Source organism: Protopterus annectens, chromosome 14.part0 (genome assembly GCF_019279795.1).
Source record: "Protopterus annectens isolate FY-2018-M chromosome 14.part0, PAN1.0, whole genome shotgun sequence".
NCBI lineage: Eukaryota > Metazoa > Chordata > Ceratodontiformes > Protopteridae > Protopterus > Protopterus annectens.
Genome location: NC_056748.1, coordinates 767,121,503 through 767,141,552, shown reverse-complemented (window position 1 = coordinate 767,141,552; position 20,050 = coordinate 767,121,503). Strand labels below are relative to the sequence as shown.

Here is a 20,050-nt window from a genome sequence, read left to right as displayed (position 1 = left end):
GGCCTCATCCTCTCCATCTTTGACCAGGTCTTTAACAGTGGTGTCATCTGCGAATTTGATGACCCTATTCGTCTCATGTGTGGCCATGCAGTCATGTGTCAGCAGAGTGAAAAGTAGAGGGCTTAAGACACACCCATGTGGTACTCCTGTGTTCAGGATGATACTTCTGGTACTGTTGTCTCCCACATGAACCTTTTGAGGCCTTTCAGAAAGAAAGCTCAGAATCTAGTTGCATAAATGAGAGTCTATGCCCAGTTGAAGTAGCTTCGATATCAGATTCTGAGGGATGACAGTGTTGAAGGCAGAACTAAAATTGATGAATAGCAGTCTTGCATAGCAATTTTTGCCTTCTAAGTGTGTCAGTGTTTCATAGAGAGCTAGTGAGATAGCATCTCCTGTACTGCAGTTTGTCCTGTATGTGAATTGCAGTGCGTCCAGTGACACAGGTAAGATTGAGGCTATATGATCTTTGACCAGCCTCTCCAGGCACTTCATTACCGTCGAGGTTAAAGCAACTGGTCAGTAGTCATTCAGAGTTGTTGGCTGTGGTTTTTTGGGTAGAGGAATGATAGTCATCTCCTTGAAGCATTTCAGAACACTGGCTAGATGGAGTGAAGTGTTGAAGATGTCAGTGAGCACTGGAGCCAGTTCTGTCACACATTCCCTTAGTACCCTGCCCATGATGTTGTCAGGGCCAGCTGCTTTCCTCGGGTTGACATGTTTTAGGGTTCTGGTGACATCAATTGTATTGAAGCTCAGCACCGCTGTATCCTTGTCTTCAGGGATTCTGCATGCTGTTGTTTTGTTGTCAACATCAAACCTACTGAATAATTTGTTCAGTTGGTTCAGAAACTCGATGCTGTCATCACATGAAGCTGATGTAGGCTTGTAGTCGGTGATGGTTTGAATTCCTTTCCATAGTTGCGTGGTATCCTTCTGGTCCCTGAAGTGACTTTGGATTTTTCTGCCATAGGTTCTTTTTGCCTCTTTGATACCTTTGTTCAGTTTGGCTCTGGCTACACTTAAAGCTTCCATATCTTGGGATTTGAAAGCTGCATTTCTTACTTTCAAGAGCTTGTACACCTTACTAGTTAGCCAAGGTTTTTGATTTGCTCGTATGGTGATGAGTTTGGTGTTTGTTACATCCTCCAAACACTTAGAAATGTAAGCTGTGACTGACTCAGTGTATGTGTCCAAGTCAACATGGTTGTTTGTCACAGCAGCCTCTCTAAACACTGACCAGTCTGTACAGTCAAAGCAGTCTTGTAGAGCTGAGATTGATCTCTTAGGGCAGATCCCTATTTGTTTTCTAGTCGGTGTACTGGTTTTCAGTATGGATTTATAAGCTGGAACCAGCATGATGGCTAGGTGGTCAGAGCTCCCTAGATGTGGATAAGGTTTTGCTTTATATGCACCTTTGATGTTAGTGTAGACCTTATCCAGTACATTTACCCCCTTTGTGGCAAAGTTTACATGCTGGTGGTAATCGGGTAATACAGTCTTTAGACTAGCCTGATTGAAGTCTCCTGCAATTACTACTGCATGCTCTGGATTTCTGTTTTGCAGCTCACTTATAGACTGATATAAGGTGTACATAGCATCACTGATATTTGCATCAGGTGGGATGTAGACTGCTGTGATGCATATTCCATTGAACTCTCTTGGCAGGTAGAAGGGCCTGCATTTTAGTGACAGAATTTCAATGTTTTCTGAGCAGAAGGTGGTGGTGACTACACAGTTGCTGCACCATTTGTTATTAACATATATACACACTTCCCCTCCTCTGGACTTGCCACATGGTGACTGAATTCTACTAAAATATACTTTTCTACAAAAAAAAATAATTGTATCTTAGTGTCTCTGTCATTGCTGTTGCATGCAACATGTGCTTACCATGATGTATTTACAATTCTTTATACTACTGTGTGCAGAGACTGCAATTTAGAAAAAAATATTCTTCTGCAGTTAAATAAGTCAGAATGAAATAAAACCTGAGTTACTTTTAACTATGTACCCCATTTCACAATTACAGAGGTATTTCTAAAGAAGGGCTCTATAGTTTATACCTGTGGATAGCTCACTTATGGTTCACATGATGAAGCATTTTACAGCAGGCTGCATGCTATTTCATTTTCATTTAGAAAATTGCAGAATAATGCACTAGAATACAAGCAGCATAAAAGAGAATATAAGAGAACACCTGTGGAGTTAAAGAGACAAGCACGCACAAAGAAACCAGTCCCTTAATATGTATCCAGATGCTGCAGTTGCTCCAGTCATGTTTCCATCTGGGCAGTTAGATGCTTCCATTTCACAAAGTGCTTACTTACCCAGTTTGGTTTCAGTTTATAACAAAGAGAGAGGATCAACTGAAGAAAAGGTACATTGTAAATCATTTTGATAATGACTATTATATTCTGTATAAATTAAGCATATTCTCAAATTTAGAGCAAAGATTACAGATGCATATTTTGAAGATGTTTTACAATTAACTGCACTGATTTTAGGGAAAATGGTTCTCAAAATATTTAGAAATGGCAAACATGCTTTTGTATGAATGTATCTGTAGTTTTTAGCTTGACTGTATTGCTTACACTTGACACAATCTAATCACTTAACAAAGCATTTTATGTTGCTACATTTCTGCTTAAAAATCATGGAATACTATGCTAGAATATTATAGATCATACAGGACAAAGCATCACTAAGAAAGTATAGAAAAATGATTGCCAAAAGTCTGTTATGTGACATTATATAAGGGATACTATCTGTTGTATCATGAGTAAAAACTTTATAGCACACTGCATACAAAAATTGCAACATGTTATCTCCAAATGGGTCTTCAGGATTTAAGTTCTTTGGGAAGGCGGCAGCCCCACGTAATCAAGTTTTATCATATAGCAATGGAATAAAATGATTACAAAAATGTATTTTACTAAAAATGGCAAAGAAACACACACACACACACACACACACACACACACACACACACACACACACACACACACACACACACAATGTACTTTTTAACCTCTTCATTAATGGCCTCCATACAGCTGCTAAGCACACTACTGCAGTTCAATATACAGATTATTTTACATTGGTCTGCTTTGCTAAACCTATGGCAAAATTATAAAACCACAAGAATCATTCTCCTCTGTTGAGTCATGGTTAAGTAACTCACACCTCCTACTAAACCCCCAGTAAGCAATCTAACACTCATCACTCCCAAACAACTGCCTACACAAAAGGCAACTTTCATCTTAACCTCCACCAACAATACCAGGATCGAATAGGCAACCCAGGCAAAATACTAGGCATAATATATGAGCAACTAAAACTAGATCTCCATATATATCTCAGGCTGTAAAAAATCATAAAAAACTCAGATCCTTATACAGATCTAAAACACATCTCACTGACACAGCCAGAAAATGTACAGCCACTTTCCTACTGCCATCTCAACTATATACCACACTCAGTTTTATTAACCTTCAAGTCATACTTTTAAACAAACTGTAGCGATGTTATAATAAAACAGCAAAATTTGCCAGCTGTAATTCAGAGGACACCACTGTCTGGCTCTGAAAGCACTAAACTGGTTAGAACTCCCACAGTGCTTAACACTCATGCAACTCACAAAAGTACACAGACTTCTCCATAAGCCCCAAAAGCACCCATCCCTAAACAACATTATTCAAGAATACTCCCCATATAGGGCTTTATATTCCGGAGATAAATCAATTCTCCCTATCACCAAAGCATACAACAGTACAGGAGACTCCATGTATTGCCAAAGCCTGAAACAACATCCTTTAACACTGAAATCTATCTAAGAGCTAACCTATCACCAAAGCATACAACAGTGCAGGAGACTCCATGTACTGCCAATGCCTGAAACAACATCCTTTAACATTGAAATCAATCAGCTAAGCTCTTTCAGAAAACAATTAAATCTCATGATATGGTCAAATGGTTCTGTCCTGCATTTTCATAGTCTAGCTCTGTAACTTCCATTTATTCCTTAATACATACTGGTCTCACCACTAGTCGAACTGTGTGTACACAGCCTGCAACTTATCCAACCTACTCTCAATACTAGATACTCTCCACCCCTCATGCTCTCCCGATGTCACTTTCCCTCTTACTCTTACTACACTCTACTCATTGCTCTCACCCACCCCACAACTCTACTAGCATCACCCCTCTACTTGTCTCTATTCCCACACACACTTTCTACCATAACCGTTACTGCTACATCTTCACACCCACTCCTCCTCACCCTCCTTTCTGCCTGCACTGCTGTTACTGTCCTTCCTAATAGTATGATAATCTCTAACCTGCTAATTTATTTATTTTACATTTGTTGACCGGGCTAGTCTAACTGGATACATGTCCATTTTTAGTAGAGGCCCAGGGAGAAAAGCTCCAAGACACATACAAAATACAAAAAAGAAAGTTGCAACAATCCAAGTTAAAACAGCTGGTGATAATAAAATACTAGTTCAGTACTCATCGGGAGCAAGACACAAACAGTAAAGTGTAATGTACAAGAGGTGTTACTATTTACATATATACATATATTTAAATTGCAATAACATGGTCATTTGGTTCCTAAAGGATAAGTCTGTAAGGGTGAAGCGTATTCATTAGTGTAGAGGCAGAAAGTTAGTCAGGGTTAGTACAGGGTCATAACCAAGGCGTTTTGAGAAATAGTTTTAGATTCTGTTTAAAAAGTGTTAATGAAGACAGAGATACTAGTTCAGAGGGTAGAAGATTCCAGAGCTTTCCAACAGCATTAGAGGACAGAGTCTCCTGCCAAGTTATTGGAACTGCAAGTATTGATCAGCAGTTTGTTTGATAATATACTTGACAAGATTCTACAGTCATACTTTCACCAAGAGCAAGGAACTCTATACCTTTAAAACACAGAGTTCTTTTATTACATTATCTATTTACTTTCCTCCATTCACTATTCTCTCTCTCTCGCTCTTTCATTAAATCTTTCTTGCACTTATCAAGAAAAAACAAAATACATCCTACTTTGTTTTCTATTCCTCTAAAGACTTGGATGATAAATACTAACTACCAAATAATGCATCTAGGAGTGGCATAATTTATTTTTTACCAGAAATACATGCTTTATATTCTGTATGCTATTTTTTCTCTCCTGCTATACAACTAAATGGAAAAGAATCATAAGGTCACTTATATATATAAAATATATGATAATATATACATATTGTGATATGTCTGTAAATATACAGACATGTCTTAAATATTCAAGTACTCTGCAAATGTATGCACACTGTTTAAAACATTGTGTACTCTGTAAATACCCATACACTGTCTGTACACGGTCATTCTGTGTATAATCTTGATAATTTCTGTAAAAAATCTGAAAAGCTCTTTTTTCCAGGCCTCCATTGATAAGGGGTTTAATTAAGGCTAGTCAGAATTCCCCAATAAACAAAGGTAAAATAAATGAAATAAAGAAATGCAAAGTCTCACTTTTAAAACTACATTTCAAGTCTGTCATTGTGGATCTTCCACAATCATTATCTATAGAAAATCCAATACAAGTTCCATTTTGCAAGCAAGAGTTAAGCATGCTGTAACTGAGAACAAACTGAGATACATCTGCTATTAGATGTTAAATGACTAAATTTAAAAACAATCCACTACTTTCAATTTTTCGAACAGTGACTTTTATTATGTATCTTACCATCAAATTTGCAACACAGACACAATTTCACAGCACTTGAAGAATGTGAGAGTTACCATTTTAAGATTTTGGCAATAACATTTTAAGTTCCTAAAGGTGATTATTTCATACTGTACAAACTTGTTTTTCGATAAAAGTCGAAATGTTTATCTTTGTGTGTGAGGTAGTAGCATAGGACTGATTAATAAATGAACATGAGTGCTGCAGATTATTTCACAAGCCTTTTATCCAAGTCCATTTGTTTGATGGAGGCAGGTTACATTCATGCTTCCAGTGATAATGCACACAACTCTTTAACATTTCATGAATGCGACAGCTGTCATTCTGCAAAACTTAAGGGTGAGTGACTTGTAATCCTAGATGATTTGCACAATGCACAGTGCAAAATGATGCTGTTAGCAACATCCACACATTGTGGGCAATTCAAAGACAGTAGATGCAATTTCAATGCTCAGAGCTGCATGCCATGTACAGTATGCAAATTTGTTCATAATGACACATGAATGAGAAAATACATTTGTGTACACTTACCATTAATGTAGATGTTCGAGTGTATTCACTGTTGCAGTCATTACATTTGGGTTATCTGCTTGCAGTAGCCCTCAGTCAGCCTGATTATCAAAGTTTTGGGTCCTGCGTCGGTTGCTGTCTCATCTTCTGTGACGTCAGGTAGTCAGGGTTATAAAGTATGCAGCCGACACCATTACATCAGTTTTTCTTGCCCCAGATGTCAGGTGCCCCCTAATGGGAAGCAATTAAATATATCTATACAAGGTTATACCTCCAACAAAAAAGCAAATACACCAAAAAGTTTTTAAGCATAGTAATGGAGAGTAGAGGTATAGCCAAAAGAAGTCAGGGGGCTGGAGGGAGGGTAACCAGGACTGCAACAGTGAATCCACTCGAACATCTACATTTATGGTAAGTGTACACAACTGGACTATGTTCTTTGTGTTTCACTGTTGCAGTCATCACATTTGGGTAGATTCCCAAAACTAAGGATGAGAGGAGGAATTTAGATAGCATTAGGACCAGCTATAAGGCCCTGCAAGACTGCAGTGGCAAAGCCAGCTCTGGATTTAGAGAAAATTCGTGAATGGTAATACTTGGTGAAAGTATGTACAGAACTCCAGGTAACAGCTTCTAGGATGTTCCTGGTAGGGACACCTCTGAGAAAGGCTGTAGAGGTAGATGCAGCCCTGGTTGAATGGGGTCTAATCCCCTGTGAAATAGGTTTTCCATGGTGCTTATAGCAGAAATTAATGCAATGACCTATCCATTTAGAAATGGTTTGCTTTGAAATAGCCTTCCCCTCTGCCCCTGCAGCAAATGCCACCAGCAGTTGTTCAGATTTCCTTTGAGGTTTAGTCCTGTCCAATTAGAATCTAAGTTGTCTGTGTATGTCCAAGGAGTGCAGTATCCTTTCCCTTTTGTTCTGTGGATTAGAAAAGAAGGTTGGCAAATGAATGGACTGATGAAGAGCTACACTGAATACCACTTTGGGCATGAAGGAGGGATTGGTCCTGAGGGACACCCTGTCCGCATGAAAGATAATAAAAGGCTCCACTGCCATAATGGCCTGTAATTCAGATACCCTTCTTGCTGAAGTAATTGCTAAAAGGAAGGCTGTTTTACAAGAAATAAATTTTAGCTCTGCACTTGCAGCTGGCTCAAAAGGAGAAAGAGTGAGTTTTTACAATACAAAGTTAAGGTCCCAGGCTGGAGCTGGGGCTCTCCTGGGTGGTCTTAAGTTTTTGGCCCCTCTGAGGAACTGCTTGAGCAGTGGATGAGAGACGAGGGGTGGTTCTGTGTTGTAATGAGCTGAAATGGCTGAGGCATGAATTTTGATGGAGAAGAAAGAAAGGCCCTTGTGAAGCATCTCAGTTAAGTATTGAAGACTTTGAGGTAAACAGGGCACTGCTGTGTCCATCCCTTGAGTTTGGTTCCAGGCACAGAATCTTTTCCATTTTTCAGCATAAGATTTTCTAGTACTAGGCCTCCTTGCCTCCAAAATGACATCCAACACTTGTTTACTGAGGGATGGTAACAGAGAGATTAGGTAATTAGCCAGGCTGCCAGGTTCAGGGTTTGAAGCTGAGGGTACATAATCTGGCTCTCCTGCTGTGACAGCAGGGTAGGGGTCTGAGGTAGGTGCCATGAAGCCAGCAGTGACAAACTGCACAAGAGGGGATACCAGTGTTGACATGGCCAGTCTGGTGCAATCAGTATCGTCCTTGGTTTGTCCTTTTTGATCTTTAGTGATACTTTGGAGAGGAGAGTCTGAGGAGGAAAGGCATAAACTGATAGATTTTTCCAGCTGATGGACAGAGCATCCACTTTCCAAGCTTGTTTGTGAGGAGTCCTTGTGCAGAATTTGTCCAATTGGTAGTTCTGGAGAGAGGCAAACAGGTCTATATCTGGGCTGCTCCATTTGTTTATCAACATGTTGAGTCTTTGGTTCCAGTTTCCACTCATGTGGGTCTATGAAATTTCTGCTTAGTTCATTTGCCAGTGTAATTAGTTTTCCTGGCAGGAATTGAGCCTGTAGATGCACTTGGTAGCTGAAGGCTGTGTTCCACAGAGCCATGGCTAGTCTGCAGAGGGGGTAAGATTGGGTACCCCCTGCTTGTTTATGTACCACATAACAGTGGTGTTCTCCATCATTACCATTAATTGTCCTGGAAGAATGTGGTCCTTGAAGGCTGTCAGAGCATTCTGTACAGCTAACATTTCTTTTTGATTGATATGCAGGAGCATTTGACTTGGGTTCCATTTGCCCTGAATGCACTTCCCTGCCTGGTTAGCCCCCCATGCATAGTCTGATGTGTCTGTTGTTAGGGTTTGGGCGGCAGGGGGTAGAGTGAATGGTAGTCCCTTGTTTTGGTGGCAGGCCTCTGCCCACCACAGAAACTCTAACTGTAGGCAAGGTATGATAGGAATCATTGCTTCTAGATCCTGAGAATGTTGACACCAAAGACTTTTTAGATACCATTGTAGTTTCCTCATATGCAGTCCTGCATATGGAATTAGTAGAATGCAGGAGGCCATGAACCCCAAGGCTTGCAGTATTTGCCTTGCTGATAGCAGGGTTTTTGTGGCCATTAGTTTGAAGAAAGTTGTCAAATGAATTTGTTTCTCTGGCGTGAGGAAAGCCATCTGGGAAGCTGTGTTCAAGCTTACTCCCAGGAATATAATTTGCTGACAGGGTACCAGATGTGATTTCTTTTCATTTATGGTGTACCCCACACAAGTTAGCATCTTTTGTACAAATGCCAAATGATTCAAAAGTATGTCCTGGCTTTCTGCCTGAATTAGACAATTGTCCAGGTATGGGTATATTTGAATATTTCTTTGTCTGCAAAATGCAATGACTGGTGCTAGGCACTTTGTGATTACCCTGGGCGCAATAGATAAGCCAAATGGCAGTACAGAGAGCTGATAGTGCATGCAGCCTGCTTTGAAGCGTAGGTATCTTCTGCAAGATTCCTTGATTGGGATGTGCAGTTCTTTAAATCCAGTGTGTCAACAAGGTATCTTTACCTTGCATAGGAAGTAACTGGTGAAGAGTTAGCATCTTGAATTTTGGAATCACCAAAAAGGCATTTAAGATAGGAAGGTCCAGTTTTTCTGGGAGCAGGAGGTAAAGAGTCAGCGGCCAAGTTAGATTTCAAAAAGGCACCATCAACAATGTCTAGTACAGGAGGGATAGCTAAAGGCCTGTGTTGGGGCAGGAGTAAGAAATCCCTAAGCCTCTTTTTAGAATCAGAGTAATCCTGGCTTTCCCAGCGAAAGTGCTCCCTAAGAGTATGCAGGGTTTCATTAAAAGAGAAATCCTCTGGGGGGGAGCCAGAGGGAATAGAGTCCTCTGGATCAGAATCCTCATAGGTAGATAAGGGTAAATCCTGATCATCAGAGGAAACAGAAATTTCAGAATCCTGGTCAGAAGTATCATAAGCAAATTCAGTCCTAGGTCTCTTAGAGGGGGAAAGTTGACTTCCCCTGATTAAAGTAATAAGGTCTTCAGCCATTCTTATCATTTGTTTTTAGGCATAGAGGCCTGACCATGTGGTCTGGGCGTCAGTTTTCTAGGCATAGTTTGAGTTTTAGGTCTTGAAGAAGAAGATGGCATTGGTTTAATATGCAAGTCAGCAGGCCTGAATACACCCCCAGAAGCCTTTGCCTGCACAGTGGCTCCGGACCCATCCAAGGTAGAGACATCCGCAGGTTCCACAGTTGAAGCATCTCGCAGCATACCGGACTCTGAATGGGTCTCAGTAGAGGCCTGCAAATCTGAAGTAGTGGGTATCAGGGGCTGCGAAAGCACCTCACTGAGTACCAGCGAACTGGTGACTGGCTTAAGAGAAGCATCGTCGGCAGCTTTGGACCTAGGCGGCCTGTCTCTGTCTTTATCTTTGTGTTTTTTCGGAATGTCGGTAGTTGCATGGCTTACCGAAGACATATCTAGATAATTGAACTGAGTACCAAAATATTTAGAAGCGTAACTATACCAACAGCAAATAGTTTGTTGCTTAAATAAGGCACAAAACCAACAGCGAGGTACGTCGTGGTCAGGGCTTAGGCAAGGAATCCAGTACGAATGAAAATCTTTGTGAGGTATTTGCTTTCCACAAGAAATACAGTTACTGACTTTTACTGACATCGGTTTGGAGCAAGAAAAGATTTCCCCAATAGGGTACTTAGATTTTAGTTGAAGACTTCAGTTCTGAAACTCAAAAATGAAAATTTCAGGAGTCGGCCGACCGGCACTTGCGAACTGCTTCTGCTTCGGGCACTGCACGGCAAGAAAGACTGATGTAATGGCATTGGCTGCATGCTTTATACCCCTGACTACCTGACATCATGGAAGATGAGACAGCAACCGAAGCAGGACCCAAAATGTTGATAATCAGGCCGACTGAGGGCTACTGCAAGCAGATAACCCAAATGTGATGACTGCAACAGTGAAACACGAAGAACATCTCCCATGAAAATGAGCAATACAGACTACAAATATAGGAGCACAAAATGGCAGATCAAATTAGATTAAGCACCATGATTTATGGTGCACAAGACAGGAGGATGTTAGACATAGCAATAGTAGCTCAACAGTATACATTGGTAGTCACCATCAGAGCCAGTGTTGGCAATGTTATGCACCATGGTCTCCTGTGCCAGCAGAGATGGTACAGACAGGGATTTACATATCACCATCTGACAGTTTAGTAGATAATCAATCACTTATCCATTCTGGCACACAGTCATACTATGCTCCCTATGAAAGGAATTGAGGGGTACATGTGGTATGCTCATTCCTTTGGACACAAAGGTATATATAACATTGACCATCTTAACTATAGGGACTTTCTAGCAACCTGTGGGGGTATGTTAGTTATGTCTTAAGCCTCTTACTGTATGAATACTAACCAGTTCCTTAACATCCTGATACAGCATGTGGAGGAGCATTTCTACTTCCCAGAGGTAGAAAAGGACAGGATAAATATTGTGTGGGCATTCTGTATTTATCATGTCTCTGAGATGCTGGGTACCATAGATGGCATCTATGTTGCTATTAAGGCCTTACGTAACCCAGGAGACAGAGACATGTAAATAGGAATGGTCATCATGCTCTGAATTGCCAGTGGTCTGTAATGTCAAAAGCATTATGTTCAGTGTGTCCTTGTGTCACCCAAACTCATGTGAGACACATCCAATCCATAACAAATGTTACTCTGAGGAGCTTTATTATATGGCCACTTGGATTGTAGGCCCACGCAGAGAATGGTCTATACATACAGGAAGCATGAATTCCGCATATAATGCTGTTTCTTGTTTGCCTTGTAATAGCATATATGCCCCTGAGTCATGGATGATGACTCCATTTGCAGCCCACAGACAATGACAGAAATGTCATGCAACATAGTCCATGCCTAACAAAGAATACTAAAGCAAGAATCTTTGCACTACTGAAGGCGAGAGTCCACTGCTAGCAGGTTTGTAGTGAGAAGTTTGGGGTGCTACTGCAGGATTGTTTATAAAGTGCACTGTGTCACCTTAGCATTGCGGGCACAGAATTCATTGCATGGCAAGGATAGGGTTGAATTATAGGATCTAGTAGAGCTACCACAAGAAGATGTATCATAGAAAGAACCTGAGGAATGTCTGTGAGTATGACCAAGTGGTGCCAAACTATGCACCAGCATGCAACACCAACAGTTCATCCACAATGTGTCCTCTGATTGGGGATGCCACTGGCATATCCAGTTCTTCTCTGGACCCTGTCATGGCCATGAACAGCATGGCGAGCAGAGGCAGATTGAAGGACAGTCATAATGTGTTACACAGAAATCACCACTTGTGACTTTGGTAGCAGTAACGCAACACCTCATTGCATTGATACTCCAGATCACAGTACAGTTGAGGCATGTCTTAACACATGCCACAGAGTATACTTAACTGCTCCAGAACACTTTACACAACAGCTGTTTGCACCTGGATGACAGATCTGCACATCTGCTGGTTGATTCACAGTGCTGCATGCATATCAAGAACAACACAGGAGTCATGACTGTTATACTTCCCTACATCTCACACCTATGTTGAACATGCCCACTTCAAAGACAGTGCATAATATCAAAGGTTGCATATGGTGGATCACAAAATGAGCCCATGTGAGACTTTCACTTTTAAATGGCATGTCAGGCTCTGATGAGGTTGTGTCCTCAACGGAGACCTGCAATGGCCTTCTGCACCACGGATGCATGGATGTGGGTATTCCTTCCCTCAGAGCATTGAGGATAGTGCCACTATATCATTAGACTATGCTGACAACACATCTATTTGTGTGTGAGTATATGTGTGTGTATAATAGATTTTGAAAATGCAGACATAACCTGGGTATGAGTTAATATTTTTATCCTGAATATTGGGCATTGCTATTTCTGGTTAACACATCATAAATATGTTTTATAATTCCAACATGAAATTACTTTTAGGTCAAGAAACTAAGTTTTTTTAATTATACAATAATACTTCTGGCTAATATAATTTAAGTAAAATAAGTTCATAATCTGCACTACATTTTATAAAAGCAGACTCATAGCTCTGATATTTTACAGTATTCAAACAAGTTTTGCTGCTGTACCTGAATTAGTCCTGGACAAATTGTTTCTGTGATTATTATTGTGTTTTTCCACAGACCATCTGAGTATGCATTTGTCTGATTATTACTGCCAATCTTTAGGATTCTCAGAGTTATATTAAACAGGACATATTGAATCAGGGATTGCAGTTTAAACAGTAAACTAATAAAAAATCCTTACCCTAGTATCATGATAAGTTTGAGATTTTGAATGGACTTTCAAATTATGACGTTTTGTTTTAGTTTATTAAACCACACAATCTCTTAAGCACTTTTCCTGTGTTTAGTCTTCGTTTTGGGTTATAGTTCAACTCTTTATTTAAACGGAGAAGAGAATGAAACTGCTTTCTAACCATTATTTTAACAGGGATGAAATCAACACCAGTTGTGGCACTTCAGAGGTCGTTTGCAATGTTATATTTAAAATACCAAGAAACTAAATCACACCTGAGGTACCAAAAGTGATATACACTTCTTAATGACAAAAAGAAAAGAAACGGTCCCTTTTTCATTAGCTTCCTGCCAGCTTTTTAGGGAAACAATGTCTTTAAAACCTCATTCACTGTATGTAGTTGGAGAATTTTCACTGTATTTTTCATGGATAACACTGAGATCTTTCAAACTCACTGGAGCAATTTGCTATTGATCCGTATCCGTTAAACTTTGCCATCTTCACGGCATCTGAACTGATAGATGCAATGGCTTGTTTGGAGGTGAACATGTTGCTGATTTCCATAAATGTCTTGTTCTTGGTTTCAGGAATAATGAAGTAAACATACAAAGCAACTAGCGTGCAAATCCCACAAAATACCAAGTAACAAAATTCACCAGTTGATATCTGGAAGAAACGGAAATATGTTAGTTGAGTAACTAAAACAACATCCAGTCCATTAACAAGTAATTCAAATTATGTACAGGTGTGTAAAAGTCTTATGAGAGTTCGATTAACAGGCACTGAAAATCCTGCACCTCATACATGTAATTTGATGTGAAACCGTATAAGAGCATCACATGACCAAACCACATTCAAAAACTCATTCCAAAATAACATATTCCAAAAGCACAAATACATGTCTTTCAGACTACCACCAAAAGTGATTAAATTATGAAAAAATCATCAGAAAATACATTGCTTAGGAATCACTCAAGAATCAAATGCTTACTGAATCTAATTTTATTTATATCTAGATTAAGGTGAAAAAGAACCATGGAATTAGTCCATTTATCCAGTATATACATATATAAATAATTGACTTCAATTATTCTGTCGCATTACTGAAGAACATGTGCTTACCTAAGAGAGACCATCAGCTACTCTATTTTAAAATATATCTATTTTTGCATACAGGAGTGTAGTGCCTCTTAAAATTTGAGATCATATCTCATTGCAGTTTGCAGAACATATGTGGCTCTCACAAGAAGACAAATGTAATGCCCTAGAGGATTATAGCTATAGTACCTATTAAGGAATGCCCACTCTTCAATGATAGGCTTAGAGATGGCAGACACTTTTATTTTCACTGCTGTTCTGTTTTGCTACATGTTTACAGAAATGATTAGTGATGGAAACTAGGTTTATCTACAAGACTAATCTGCCATTGCTTACATAGTTTTTAATTTCTAAACAGAGCAGATTACGTCTGATACACAGGGTTACAAATATACCTAACGAAAGCAGGATATCAGCAGTGGAATGAATAATACACCGGTACTCAACAAACATTTTAAGGCCTTATGTAGCTCATAACTTTAAAAATATAGGCAACATTGCACTTAACACATACTGTATGACCTACTTGTAAAGTACTGTGCCCAGTGTGGTGCTCCAGTGGCAACATAGGTTCATAGGTGTTTACTAGGCTAACGACCACAAAGCCTAGCCATGCATTCCAAATCTCTGATGAGTTCTGATACCCTTGATAAGTGTAAGCATGGGCCTGGGAGATGAACCATTTACAGGTTACCTGTCTGCATCAGAGACACAGGTGCCAAACCAGGGATGAATTTCTGGTTTCCCATCCAATTGTCCAAGTTGCACTTGAATTGGATTAGGGAGGAACCCTGCTTCACATGGATGGGGGAGGCTGTTCCGTAGACGGGGTAGTCTCTGAGATACATACCTATATCTCCAGTAGGTCCTATTTATAACACAGGCAAGGTTTAAGTCTTTAGAACGGGTAATTCTGGTACTGTTTGTTTTGTGGATATGCAGAAGGTCCATCGCAGTGGGGTCTGACAATGCCCTGTATGCCAGGCATAGATCTCCTTTCAAAAGCCTGTAGGAGACAGAATACAGGGATAGGGCCTTGACACGGTCTGTATAGCACATATTACTTTTGCCCTGCATTCTTTTAGTGAGGAACCTCTGTGGATGTTCCAGTTGTTGGATATGCCTGGCTAGGTACATACCAAAGGGGGAATTGTACTCAATGATAGGTCTGGTGAATGCCCAATACAGTGGAACATTGACTTCCTTGGACTTAGATGCCATATCTTTGTTTATAAGTTGTGCAACATAGAATGATTTCCTCACCACTGTAGACATGTGATGATCAAAGGCTAGATTACTAACTATGTCTGTCCCTAAGTCCCTGACTACTGTGTCAACTCTAAGGGGTGTATTATCAATATGATAGTTACCAGGTATGGAAGACTTCCCAAAGGATACTATTATGCATTTCTTGGCATTTTGTTTTAGTCCATGACTCTGACACCAGTTGTTTGTCTGGGTCAGCCCCTCCTGGAGAACATTTGTGTCAGTGTGAGATTCAATGAGAGCTCCTAATTTGCAATCATCTGGAAATTTAGTCAGCCAGAGGCCACTGACATTGGCCTTGACTTCTGAGATGGACTGATCCCTGAGGGACTCCACTTGTGACTGACTTCTTTGTAGAGGTAGACTCCCCATTTCTAACTTCCTGGGTCCTGTCTGTGAGCCAGTTGGCTATCCACTGGGTGACATACAGGTCTGTACCTAACCTCTTGAGTTTGTCAACAATACCTGAGTGGAGTATTGCGTCAAATGCCTTGGCCAGGTCAAGGTATGCAGAGTGAATGATTTTGCCCTCATCCATTGCTTTGGTGACCTTCTCAAACAAGTTCAGCAGGTTGGGTAGGCATGATCTGCTTTTTATGAAACTAAACTGCGTTGGGTCCAGTGTCTGGAGGTTTACTATATCTCTGTTGATCATCTCCATGATAATTCTTTCCATGGCTTCACATACAAGACTAGTGAGACTTATGGGTCTGTAGTTTCCCGGGTCTGTAGATGGCCCACCTTTGTGCAGAGGGTTGACTGTTGCTGTTCTCCATTCATGAGGCACAAAGCCTCTTTGGAGGCTACAGTTAAATAGTAATTCTAGAGGGCCTGATAGGTCATGTTTCATGCTATTTAGAAGGCATCCTGGGATATTGTCTGGGCCCATTGATGCAGTGTGCTTGGTCTTATAGAGACCATTAAGGACCTGTTCCCTAGTGATAGTAGGGGGAGTTATATTTAATGATATTTCCTGAAGGAAGGTTGAGGGGGAGAGAGGGGTAAAGGTGGAGCTGAATTTATCAGCCAGGAGGTTTGCTATGTCTTCTGCCTCAGTACAGGTGGCTCCATTTACAATAAGCTCTGCACACAATTGTGTATTGCCTTTGAGGTTAAGGACATAGCTAAAGAATATGTTGTGGTTGTCCTTGGCCTGGGAGGCCAAACTTACCTTAAAATTGGCTTTAGTAGACTTTATTTGTCCACTGAATTGTTTGTTTAGTTTAATGAGAGTACTTTTATCCTGCTGGGTGCTGCACCTCCTAAGTTTTGCCATGATTTTCTTCATCCTGTTATTCATCCCATTGATATTATGATTCCACCAGGGTGGCTTGTTTTTTGAGTTAGTTCTGTACTTCTTCCTGGTGGGTACAGCTGCCTCTATGCAGCTATAACATGCTTGTACATAGTTTCTGTGAACAGTTCTGCAGAGGCAGAAGTGTTCTCAGGGTTTATAGGGGCTTGACATTTTGCCAGGTTCTCACTTAATAGCAGCAGGTTAGCCTTAGAATAGTTCCTAAATATTCCAGGTTTAGCTTGGGTCCAGGTTTTATTTTTACTTTAAAGGAGACCATTTTGTGGTCTGACCTTACCAGGGAAGGCATTACAGTAGGGAGTGTGCAGCACTCTTTCATATTAGCGAGGACCAGATCCAGTACGGTTGCACCCCTGGTTGGTGTTTTGACTTTCTGGTCCAGGGAATTTGTGTTTACAAAATCCAGGAATCTCTGTGCATGTACATTTAATGTCATATAGAATTCCCTATATATGGGTTTCCTGGGTCATAGAGGGGGACCGATAGCTTGCAAGGAAGTGGTATTGGATTTTACCTATGGTGATTTGAACATGGAGCAGCTCAAGTGCATTGTCCTGTTTGACCAGCCTCGAAGTATATTTATTTTTGATGCAAACAGTGACACCTCCACCGTTAGTCCCTGCCTGTGAAGTAGCTGATCTAAATGTGTGAAAGGCATTATAACCCTGCACTGTTGGTATGCTGTCCGCAGCTTTAAACCATGTCCCTGAGACCGCATAGACATCATCATTCTCTAGGGTAAAGAGAGCTTCTAGAGGGTGGAGTTTTTTGTTTAGGCTCCTAGCACTGAGCAGTAATACCTTTAGATTTTCTTGGTTTTGATTTGCTATGTCAGAAGTACTTTCAGTGTGGCATTGCCTAAAAATGGCACTATGGGGGAAGACAATGTTTTAGCTAATATTCAAAAGCCTAGAGGAGAGAGGTGCAGACCATCCCTGGCAATGCAGTGTGGTCTGTTGACCATCTCCTTCTATGCTGATAAATATTGCATCCCTTAGAATGATACCAGAAACTAAGACAATTATTAAGGTCAATCATTTTTTGTTTGTACTGTGGCATCATCCTTGGAGAAGGTAAAATGCTGCTCAATGCTAGGCTCATACCAGCCTCAGACACGCATTCCGAGAGCTCTATAATTTTCTCTTCATATAATCCAGGGAGATACGTCTCTGGTCATTTACTCCCACATGGAGTATGACTGAGTCATATTGGTAATTGTGATCCAATGACCTGAGTGCATGCATAATGTGGCTGATCCTAGCCCCTGATAAGCAACTGACCGTAACTTTCTCCTTACTCAGCCTGGTGAGAGGGACATCAGTATGTCTCACGATAGAGCCTCTAATGACTAGAATGTTGGATTGCGTGATGACTTGCCTTATGGGTTTAGCGGTAGAAGCTCCATGAGATGTAGCTCTGTGTGTTGATGTGGGTGTTGTTTTGAAAGAGTGCATTTGTGGCTGCTGAGAGTATTTCTTACATGTGTGTTGTCTAGGAGGTCTTTGTGGTTAAGGAAGGTTACATGTAAGTGCCTCAGTAAATGTGGATCTATATGTCTGCTTTGAATTATGCATGATGGGTGCAGCATGTGTACTACTGGCAAACGTATTGACATTAGGAGTACTCTTATGTGAGAGCTTTGCTTCCAGTGATGTGTCAATACATCTCTCACATACTGTATCAGTTTATTTGAGAATTAACTGGTTGTCAGTAAACATGAGGTAATTTCTACATTGCATCAGGATGCCCATATCTACCAAGATGGTAAGAGAGACAGTAGGAAAGTTCATATCCATGGCAACAGACCCTTTTTTATTGATTAGACTGTTGGAGTTAGAATATCAATCACTGTCAGGAGTATCCAGTTTGCAACTATGTGGACATTGCTTGTCATCACTGCAAACTAGTTGTCCTGTGTGCAACTAGATACTGGAGAAATTTCAATTGTGCTTTTACAGGAAAAATGTCACTCAATGTGTCTGGGTTTGTACAGAGCACTGCCAAACCCTTGGGGGCAAACTAATACATAGACCCTGAAAATTTAAGGATGAAGTATTTAGGCAGATATTCTGAAGTTAGAAGAAATCAAGCAGTACTTACTGAAAACAAATAATTCGCTTGTCAAGAATGATGAAAGGAGGGGAATCACATGAATGGCTACTACTATTGCTGGTTTCACCACAGCTTCACTCTGTTGATATGCAATACTCCTCTGTGCCTTCTCTCACCAGAAGCAACATGTTAGCACCAATCCCAAGAAGAGAAGCAGGCCACAGAGTGCTGACCCAGAGTCTTGTCCCAGATCATGCAAGGGTGTGTACGTTTGTAGCCTTTTTCTGGTAGATGCCTCGAATAGCAACCAGACCAGTCAGGTACGTTAAGCACAGACACTCACTCTCCAACCAGAAAGAGTCAGAAATCAATGCATTCTGCTCCTACTCTCACCAGGATCAGAAGATAAGCACAGATTTCAAGCTGCCACCTATAAAGCAGTTATTAGGCTTTCTGGTGATCAGCAGTCTCCAGGAAATAATGTCAGTCTACTCCTTTTCTCACTAGGAGAAAACAGAAGCACTAATCCCAAGATGACTACTGAGAGGCAGAATATGGGCTCTCCAATAACTGGTGGTCTTGCAATAGATGCTTAAAGGGAAGATAAAAAAATGATTTGTCCTAAACACTAAGCACTAAGCAGTTAGATATTAAAGTGGGTAACTTGTCTAAAAATTTAAGTTTTAGGGGAAAGCTACTATTTTTAAAAGAGCAAGATAGATTGAAAGAGGGTGAGCACTTTTGTATTCTGGTACTATGGAATACAGTAGAATGGCCATTAAAATTAAATAGTTGAAGGAGAGTGATTTCACAAAATGATAATTTTGTGCTTACTCACACAAGCCAGTAAAAGCAGAGAGGTAACAAGATATATGGTCAAATTGCCATAAGGGGCAGGCAACTTGAAAGACAGTGGTGTTTAAGAACACAACAGTAACAGGGTGGGAAGTTGGGAAAAATTCTGTCTCTTTTCAAGTTTTAATATCCAGTTAAAAGCAGAATACAAGTAAAAAGCAGTGTAAAGAAAACAAATCACAGTACACATAACAGGAACGTAATGCCACGTCTCCCCCTACAGCTCTAATACATATACACTCATTCCTTTTTCACCCAGAACACAAAAACTAGCTGCTTTCCAAATGGTCATCATTGCTATCTACCAACTACAGAAAGACAGTACCACTTCAACTGGCAAGTATGACACAGAGAGTGAGATGTGACTGAAACCAAAGACATAACACTGTTTAGTGTATGTCAGACAACTTTTAAATAAAACAATATTTA

General features: G+C 40.4%; 1 protein-coding gene across 1 annotated transcript in view; it reads right to left on the bottom strand.

Moving 5' to 3' along the window:
- Window positions 1-10,643: 10,643 nt before the first annotated feature.
- The window catches only part of LOC122788725 (solute carrier family 2, facilitated glucose transporter member 5-like), a 569,090-nt gene continuing 559,683 nt past the window's right edge, over window positions 10,644-20,050 (bottom strand). Inside the window, exon 12 of the mRNA XM_044055616.1 lies at window positions 10,644-13,701. Within this exon, the coding sequence (XP_043911551.1) occupies window positions 13,459-13,701 (243 nt within the window). The 3' untranslated portion in view covers window positions 10,644-13,458. The remainder of the gene's footprint in view (window positions 13,702-20,050) is intronic.